We start from the raw sequence: 10450 nt of genomic DNA on the forward strand, positions 1-10450 counted from the left end.
TTCTGCAAAATAAATGATCAATAAATAATGACTTTGACGAGGGCCCTGGGACACATAAAGGAACCAGAAGGGAGGTGGTTGGAAATTCTGGCCACTTAGTAGTGGGTGGGAAAGAGCCCCGGTTGAGATATGGTAAATAAAGCAGCTTCTCATTAGGAGGTGTGCTCTCTAGTCATTTAATGCATTTCATTATTCTTGTTAAAGACATCGGGCTATTGTTAAGTCATTCTTGGTCTTAAAGTACTTTTACATCTTAATATGGAACTTCTCTAGTTAATACCTGTCTGTTGTAATACTAGATCAACCGAAGTATATTCGGAGGGTTTTCAGAAAAACTTCGGGATTTTTGAATGTCAGATATCTAGCTCCCAAACTCCACTCCTTCCCTTGAACAGGGACCTGGTATTTTTTTTCAGCTTGCAGCGAGGGGTTTAATTTTCATTTCCTCCCAGCGGCTCTCTACGGTCCCAGAAGGTGGGGCGCCTGGCATCCGTGTGTGGTTTGGGGGTAGTAACCTCTCCCGGGGCTGCCGCCCGCCTCCACCCACCGCGGCGGCCGTGACGTCACAGGCGATGCCCGGGTCTTCGCCCGGCCTATAAAGCTACAGGTGCGCGCTGCGCCTGCGGAACGTTCGCACACCTTGCGCGCGAGCCGGAGCCCAGGGATCCCGAGGCGAGCTTCAGGAGCTGCCTCCAGCGCCCGAGCCCGGCCGCGCCTGCGAGCACGCCTGCAAGACTCCCCTTGTCCCCCTTCTCCCCACCACCTCCTCCTCCCTCCAGCAGCTCCCGGCCGAGTTGCCCCAGAGACCGCGACGCCGCCGCTCCGAGGGACCAATGAGAGCCCCGCTGCTGCCGCCGGCGCCTGTGGTGCTGTCGCTCTTGATCTTCGGCTCAGGTGAGGACATCCCGGCTCTGAGCTGCTGCCCAGCGCTTCTCCCACCGCGGGCACCTCTTGAATTTTGCTGCTGCTTCTCCAAAAAAACCGCCCCTCGGCGCCCCCGGCTCTGTCCCGTGAGAGGTGATCGAGGTCCCTCCCTCCCTATGGTCCCTCCCTTCCTCCTTCCCTGGCTGAAGAGAAAAGTGGGTGGGTGTCTTAGATGTTCCAGGCTAGCAAGAGGGAGCCTGAGAATCCTTGTACTCTTACTTTAGTCCAGCTGAAGGAGAACTTACAGATCCTGTGATCCAAATAAAGATAAGATAAAGAAACCGAGGTACAGAGAGGTGAAGTGATTTCCGCAGATCTTGGAGAAGAGTGGTTAAGTCTCGGACCGAGGAGTGCTACCTCCTGCCTAAATTCTCCATCTCCTCTGTCAAGTGATTTTGTTTTTACTTTTCTAGAGGGCCTCGCATCGTCCCAGGGAGAAGTTAGAGATATGGGAACATATGTATATGTATAACTGATTCACTTTGTTATAAAGCAGAAACTAACACACCATTGTAAAGCAATTATACTCCAATAAAGATGTTAAAAAAAAATTACCACTCTGACGCTGTTTTATTGAGACCTAAAAGATAAAGCAGGGGCTTAACTCTGGGCCCCAAATCTTACCTAGTCCCTAGTTTCTACTCTATGTAAGAACAATAATAAGAAACAATGGCAATAAGAATAATTGTTATCAGCTACTGTTTACATTTGATATACATACTCTTGTTAAAAATGTGAGCACGTGTTAGGAAAATCTGGTATTTATCTCTAATATGGGAGATAAATAATGGGACAGGTAACATTCCCAGGTAACATTCTAGAAACTACAAATGCATTTGGTATGTGAAGTTACAACAATATCTAGATATTACTTCTTAAATAATTATATTACATTAATTTGCCTACTTGGTAGTATTTTTTTGGGGGGGTGGAAATTAATGTAGGCTATCTGTGGAAAAGAAAACAAAGAAAGAAGCTCTGTAATTGGCACAACAAACAGCCATTTGTTGGCAAAATGTGAAGTTGCTTTCATAAGTGACTCAATCACAAACAGTAGCACATGTGCAATAACTGCTTTGACGATAAACCTGTCTCCTGAATGCAACTGACTGGTGAGAAAAGGCATTCTGCTTTACTTTCTCTTTTATTCCCTTTTTCTTGCTCCCATAGCCCATTATACTGCTGGATTAGACGTCAATGACACCTACTCTGGGAAAGGGGAACCACTTTCTGGGGACCACACTGCTGATGGATTTGAGGTGACCTCAAGAAGTCAGATGTCCTTGGGAAGTAAGATTTCTCCTGAGAGTGAAATGCCTTCTAGTAGCGAACTGTCCTCGGGGATCGACTCTGACTATGCCGAAGAGTACGATAACGAACCACAAATATCTGGCTACATTGTAGATGATTTAGTCAAAGGTGAGTAGAGGATAAGGTGACAGTGTAGCCTATAAGATGTGTGGTTTGGATGAGCAAAGCTGCTTCCAAAGAAAAGCTGCTCCCCAGATCTCCCAGGGGCTCTCTTGCGTGTATGACTGTTGTATACCCTACTAGGTAAGCTAGCAACTGAGATGGAAAGAGCTATTTGTTTGCACATCCTATGTGTCTGGAACTCTAACAAACGTTTTATGTCTAGTAAGTCTAATCGTCACAACTCTGTGAAGTAGGAATTTTTAGCTCAAGAAGGTTAAACATTCTGCCCCAAATTCCACAGCCAGAATGAGAAACTCCAATCTGTTTGGTCCCAGATACTCTGCCACACGACCCCCCCACCCCCAATCTGAGAAACAGATTAAACATCAACCAGTCCTATATACTTAGTATCTCAGCTTTTATAGCCACTCCCCACCACCACTTTTCTCTAAATAACTGCATTTTGACACAAATAAGGGAACAGAAAGGAGTAATGGGAGAGGAAAGATTGAATCTTAGCCTTTGTGGATTAGCTGTTGAGAAATTGGTAATAATAATAGTAATACCACCTTATGGAAATATTAAAGGACAAATACGCATGGATTTTATATTGCTAAAATCACTATTTAACCCCAAATCTCATTTGTCAGTTAAATAATAGTGACCTATAATTTTCTTCTCTTTTGCTGTTATCTGAACTTTTAAAAAGAGCATTTGCTTAAAATGAGGGTACCAAAGTAAGAGGTCAGTATTGTTAATTACCCTCATATTACTTTGGAGTTTGAGGGTAGATCATCAATAAATCAGATCTAAATATCCTAGGAGCGTCCACTATGGAGGCAGGACTTAAGGACCCTTCTTTCCTGACTGTAGTTTCCCTGAATCCTCCCCATCTGTCTAGCTCCCAGAACTGGTGAAGGGATAGCAGGTGACACCACGAGGACAGTGACTGAGTTAAGTGGCAGGTGGGAAAAGCTTTATCGAACACTCCACTTTCCTCCTTTGCTTCAGAATTTGTGCTTTTATTTTATTTTATTTATTTATTTTTTGCGGTACGCGGGCCTCTCACTGCTGTGGCCTCTCCCGTTGCGGAGCACAGGCTCCGGGCGCGCAGGCTCAGCGGCCACGGCTCACGGGCCCAGCCGCTCCGCGGCATGTGGGATCTTCCCGGACCGGGGCACGAACCCGCGTCCCCTGCATCGGCAGGCGAACTCTCAACCACTGCGCCACCAGGGAAGCCCCAGAATTTGTGCTTTTATAATACGTAAGGTGAAGGGGTCCATCTATAATTCTTATTTTTGCGGGGGGTGAGATTAGACCATTAATACTCTAGAAACTTTTGTCTTAAAAATGCTTCAGGTTAACATTTCATAAGGCCAAATGAATTGTTGGTGATGAAAATGACTAGTGGATAAAATTGCAATGCGTTGTAAAATAGAGAGAAAATTGATCCATGGGGTTGTCTATTGAAGCACTTCAGCATAGTGAGCATTTGTCTCTGTCTAAAACTTGTAATATATCTGATAAAGTACATCATATTGATTTGAAGTGTTTCTGTTAGAGGAATTATCCTAATCTGTGGTACTTTTCTTATCATCAGAGGAAAGTTTCAATATAAAAATTGCATAGCCACCTATTAAACATTGCTCCTAATTTGACTATTGTTAATGTTGATATAGTAACTGCTAAAATATTCATAATATTTATTGGTCATTACCTTAATCATAGGGTTCTATCTTTGATACCCTTCCCTATGTTTCCAGAGTTTTTAATGGGTACTGCAGGACCATTATGACTAATTTTATTATGACATTATGATATTTGCCTCTTTCCACTGGGCTCTGCTAAATACTTGCTCAGATAAACCCATTCAGGAATTAGTATAACAAAATGCACAGATCTAACATGGAAACTCCTTCTTCTTATATTTAGCATATGGGTATACTATACCCCGCATAACTGTAACACTGAACAAAGGTTTCTGTGGATCTGAAGAGTTAGGATGAAGCTATGAAGCTGCAAGTACAAATATTTCTGGACTCCCCTTTTTCAAATAGATTGATCACAGAACTGAGCCCCCAGAAGGTATCGATTAATTATAATCTGTTGTAATCTGGGGGTTGGAGAAAATTGATCAACTCTAATGTATAATTCTGTTTTCTTCATTTCAAGTATTACACACTAATTCCCAATTATGATAGTGAGCACAAGACCAATATGAGTAAAGAAAATCGTCAGATATACTCGAATCCCACTTTAATTAATGGAACCAAACTTTTTCCAAGAAAAAACATAATATGGCAGGGAAATACTAGGCTTTAACATCCCAGGACTGCCATTTTCTAGCTAAGTGTCCTAGTGCAATTTACTTGTCTTTACTCAGCTTCATTTTTCTCATCTGTATCATCTGGATAGTAACAATCCATTCAACTGTGATTTGGGTTTAATTAAATTAATGCTCATTACCAAAAACTTGGTATGTATTAGAAGTGAAAAAAATGTTTAAAATATTTCATGGATTTTCTTAGACAAGTAACTCCTACTACTCCTATTATCAATAATAATAATATTACTGACACAGATAAATTCAAAATATGTTTCTAAGCTAATAAAATAACAAAGGGGTTCAGATCTTTAAGTGCCACACAATACAGATATTCTCTTTGTTCAATTATTGTGTATGAGCTGTGTTAAATAATGAGAGAAATATGGCTGCTGTCCCTGTGAGCTCTCACTGCTAGGACTTCTTTCTCTCATGTCTCCAAAATGGTATTCCAGGTGAAGAGAGACTGTTACCAATAAATCTTTTTTTTTAGTTGAACAGGTAGTTAAGCCCAAGAAAGACAAAACTGAAAGTGAAAAGACTTCAGATAAACCCAAAAGAAAGAAAAAGGGAGGCAAAAGTGGAAAAAATAGAAGAAATAGAAAGAAGAAAAATCCATGTGATGCAGAATTCCAAACTTTCTGCATTCATGGAGAATGCAAATTTATAGAGCACCTGGAAACAGTATCATGCCAGTAAGTTTTCCTAAATTATGTAGAATTCTATATTTCTAACACTGTGTCTGAAACCCCTAACTGCAGAAAACCATTTATTTTTTTCCATGTATAAACCAGGGGTTTGCAAACTTTTTCTTTAAGAACCAGGTAGGAAATATTTTGGACTTCGTGGGTCAAGATGAAGTATGTACTCGTATAACCAATTAAAATATAGCCATTTGAAAACAGAAAAAACATTCTTGGCTTGCATGCTGTAAAAGACCTGGCAAATGGCCAGATTTAACCCATGGGCGATAGTTTGCTAAACCCTGGTGAAAACCATCATTTTACAATATATATTTACAAAACCTCTTGATAAAAAAGGAACTAAAGGTAGTTTTCACATAATGTTGTTCTAGCTTCCTTCCCCCCAAAAGCCGCTAGCACATTAAATGATAGTGGAATGTATTAGCTCCATAACAGGTCATTGACCTCATCAGTTGGTCATACATGGAGCACAAAGAATGAAAAGGTGTGTCTTGGAATATCACACCCAAACGAATCTCAACTTTTCTTATACCAATAGATCTTTGGCTCAAATGCATTCAGTGTCTCATCATTTTGAAATACAAATAAATGTATGGCATGACTTTTTTTAATGTTAGAATTAATGGCCGTTTATGATCTGGAAAGCAAACATAAAATTTATTGGAATTTTTTTCAGTGATTATAATTTTAAAATATGGGTGTTTGCAGATGTCATCAGGATTACTTTGGTGAACGATGTGGGGAAAAGTCCATGAAGATTCACAGCATGGCTGACAGCGATTTATCAAAAATTGCTTTAGCAGCTATAGCTGCTTTTGTCTCCGCCATGAGCTTCACAGCTATTGCTGTTATTATTACACTCCTGTAAGTAAGGCATACCTTAAAAATCCCTAATAAAATAATGCCAGGTTAATCTTTTTCAGTATTTCTAACACAATGTGGTATCATATTTTAGATGAGTTATTCTATTGGTGGCATATGATCTTTGGTTATATCTTTACACTTCATTGACAACTCATAGAATATGGTTAAATGGATATTACTTGGGCCACCGTTGAAACTTAATACATGAAGCCCTTTTCTTGAACTTAAATTGATAGTTTTGTTTCATGTTATATGGCTACTCATTGTTACTTCCAAATCTCAGAGTGTTGGTATCGTCTATGACTATATTAAGCTAAAACAAGCCTCCCCAAAGCTAATTAAGGCCTGGTTCATAGTAGGTTGTCAGAGATATTGCTTTGGTACTAAAAAATCACAAAGAGCTTCAAACCAGGAGCCAAGAAAATATGTCTTCTGCTCCTATTAGAATGCAAAATTCTGAGTTAGGACTTTTATAGCACGGTGTACTGACATACTTAGAGCTTATGCCTATTATTGTCAAGTGCAATATGGGAAATCAATTATTAACATAAATTTCCTCCATATGGCATGGCATAGGAAGCAGGGACAATTCTATTACTGTCTCATTCCTGCAGTATCTTCCCTGTACTTGTAATAACAGACCACATACTTCATTGCATGACCAATGAATGTTAGAACTAGACTGTCCCAGGTAGTAGACACTGGTGGGTATGTAAAAATGACATTGTCTGTCAAACAAAAGTCAGTGAATTAAGGAAGTTGGGGGAAGGTGTGAATGGCTCTATAATGACTCATGCCATACTAGAGCTTAGGGGAAAGCAAGACTCATTATTCTAATTTTAGGTCTTGGTAAATTACTTTAACAGCTGGACTGTGTACATGATCTATTACTCCTGCCATTCAGGAAACAAGCGGTTATCTTCTGCCATTGTTTGCTATTATTTTAAACTCAGATCAGATAATGATAAAATGACACATAGAATACTGTTTTATGATGCACATAAAGTTTTATGTGTGGTTTAAATTTGTTTTGCACACCCTAGAACTTATTTCAGTCTGTTAGTACCTCAAGTCAAATATGCAAATGTATTTAGCAAAGATTCCCTCAGACAAACCATTACTATTTGACATAGAAGGAGAGAAGAGGATATTGCCAGTTAGGGAAGATGTTTTGAAAGAATTATTTAAGCTTGTAATTATTCAAGTTGAGATATTTAATAATCCTTTGGAAAAGTATGGAAAAACTTTGTCATGTTGTCCTTTTCTCTGGTGTTCTCCCTGAATTTGAAACACATAGCAAATACTTGCCTAAGACATAGTTGCTGCTTTTTCATAATTGAACTTGATTTTTTCCCCAAACATCACAACAAAAGTTCTTAAGATTTTAATAGTAACATTTAGTAGATAAAGACCTACTAAAAATAGAATTGCTTGTACAACACTAAGACATTTCAGACCATTGAGTTTTTTGGTAATAAGTAGTAATAAGTAAAACTAGAGGTATTTATTATATTTAGAAATAAATAAAACTCAATTTGTTTTGTAAGCCTGTTTTTTTTTTTAAAAAAAAACTAAGCATTCAGATTAATTTGTACAAGCATACAGTCCTTCTCTGGTAAAACTATACTATCTTCATCTCCCAATTGTGCATGGCAATTGTGCTAAGTTGGCGGCAGGGGTGGTGGTGGTGGGATATGGATGTGTTTCATGCCTTCTGAAAGTTTGCATCTCAAGGCACACTTATTTAAATCTCAGTACTTTGGAAATATGTTTATGTAGAGTCAACATAAAGATCCCCTTGAAAAGAACATTCATGATACTTTTAGCTGGGTTTAGGTTTTGTTTTGGTGGAGTGGTCCATAAGTGTGAAACGGCCTATAACAACTTATGAAAGGAATTCCCTATACTCATGAAGCCCCAGTCAATATATAGATGAATAGAACTTTGATAACAGTAGAATATCTTGTTCTCTGAAGGCTTCGAAAACGATACTTCAGGGAATATGAAGGTGCGGCTGAAGAACGAAAGAAACTTCAACAAGAAAATGGAAATGCACATCCCATAGCATAACCAAAGAGAATATTACAGGTTTGAGTTTTAAAAGATATCTTTATATAATATCCTACAATTAAAAAAATATAACATCTATTATATGAAGAAAAATGAGCAAAACATGTTTTTTTAATTATACACTGTGAACATTGGCTACATTAAAGTGTTATTCTTTGATCATGAGCTGGAGTTCAGTACTGAGGATGGACTATGTCCTTTTGGACTATGTCCTTACTATTATAAGGGATATAAAGATGAGGGAGACACAAATTCTGTTCTCAAACAACTTAGTGTTTAGTAGATAGAAAAAAAGTGTAAGGAATGAGAATACTAGGGGAAATAAAATATGTCATAAGAAAGGCACCAATGGAATATGAGGAGTTTCCAGTGAAGGAGAAATAGAATCCAGTGGGATGCATTTAGGGGGCAGAAAAGGATGTGCATACGGATGGCACTGGAGGTGAGCCTCAAAGAACTGGTGAGATGGGGACAAGCGATTATAAAGGGAAAGGAAGATAAATAGTGTGATATGGGCTAGATTATTTTAGAAATGTTTGAGAAATGGCCTAGTTCAAATGGCGTTGGGGAAGATAAGGTTGAACTGATAGGCTGCGCTCACATGGTGAAGAGCCAGCATCCAGGAGCTTGCACTACAAATGGGACGAAGTGGAAACAGCAGGTAGAATACCCTTATACAGAAAAGAAACAGGAGGGCAGAAGGGGTTCAGATTTGAGAGGCAGCTTGGTCAGAGTATATATTGTAGTTCTTATTAAATTTTTTTTTTTGTAAAGAGGGAGAGCTGAGCATGTTGTAGGGAGAAGGTATAGAGAGGAATATTTCACTGATAACTAAAGTGAACAGCTAATGACGCAAACTTCCAGAGGAAGAGGGAGGTAAGATCAAGGACACAAAGTCGGTTAGAAGAAGGAACTCCATTCCCTCAGACACTTGGGAAAGATGTCACATCCTTAAGTTATTATTTTCTGCCTTCAGTGGACTTAAGAACTACTTAGATGGTTGTTAAATATGCGTATTCCTAAGCCAAATCCTAAATCTACTAAGTCAGTAGTACCATTTTTAATCAACACTCCAGATGCTTGGAGAACCAGTATATTTAGCATTGGTTAAGTACAGGCACTATGTTCTGAGCCTGTTACAGAATTAGCTCAATAAGTCATAAAATAGGTAATTATCCATGGCAATTCTATACTCAACACTTACTCATCAAAATTTATTAATGAATTGGCTTAATGATCTGAAGCTAAAACCACCAGCACGAATAAGGGTTGATTTCTGGTTATTTAGTGCAATTGAAATTTCTCAAAGGAGGTCCAGAATGACTTTAGGGAAAGGACTTACGATGAGCTGGCACAGAGTGGCCGCCTATAACTGGTATCTACTATTATTGTGCCCTCGGTACTAAATATCCTAAGTTAACTGTATATCATAAACACACTGAGCCACTTCATCTTCGTTTTTAATTATATCCACTGCATAGATTTGGTTAGGAAAACTATTTCTCATGACTATTGCTTCGGTTTTATTAAGCAGAATTTGATGAAACAGGTTGAGCATATGCAGTCTTTACCTAAGTAGGCATATAACCAAAGCTGATGTGAAAGAAAGATTCAAGTCAAAGGGATAGTTTGTCTCTGTAAAGCTCTTAGCAGTTTTCACAAGACATCCTAGACAAAAAATTGACAGAAATTCTGATTCCTGATTATTCTTTGACATTTTCTTAAAGCTATGTTGGAATTGAGCTTGTCTCTAACACTTTGTTTTATTTTCTAACAGAGTATCAGATCCGAGTCACTGCAAAGTCACAAACCTGAGTGATGCATTGGTTCCTCTTTTCAGTGGATCCAGAGATAACAGAACCTTTCCATTCTGATGGTTTTAAAGTTTCAATTGTCACTTTTTAACCCTAAGTCTTATTTCTGTATATAAAGATGCATGGAGATAAAAAGTATTTTTTCAAGTTGTAAATAATTTATTTAATATTTAATGGAAATATATTTATTTTACAGCTCAATAAAATTTTTTAATCAAACAGATTGAGAGTTTGAATATTAGTTTTGACATTGTGAGACTTTAGGGTATTTTTCTCCTAACATTTAAATGATCAGTTTAAAAGGAGTTCCTTCCCTTTTTTTACTGTTTTTGTGTTCA

General features: G+C 38.5%; 1 protein-coding gene across 1 annotated transcript; it reads left to right on the plus strand.

Annotated features, from left to right (window-relative positions):
- Positions 1–562: 562 nt before the first annotated feature.
- AREG (amphiregulin) lies at positions 563–8364 on the plus strand. Its single transcript, XM_022599482.2, has 5 exons — positions 563–894; positions 2095–2343; positions 5154–5355; positions 6073–6228; positions 8205–8364. Exons 1-5 carry the CDS (start codon positions 834–836, stop codon positions 8296–8298), a joined length of 762 nt encoding a protein of 253 aa, XP_022455190.1. The 5' UTR covers positions 563–833; the 3' UTR covers positions 8299–8364.
- Positions 8365–10450: the final 2086 nt, after the last annotated feature.

Source organism: Delphinapterus leucas, chromosome 5, assembly GCF_059928025.1.
Source record: "Delphinapterus leucas isolate spDelLeu-1000000601 "Yukka" chromosome 5, BTC_Dleu_Yukka2, whole genome shotgun sequence".
Classification (NCBI taxonomy): Eukaryota; Metazoa; Chordata; class Mammalia; order Artiodactyla; family Monodontidae; genus Delphinapterus; species Delphinapterus leucas.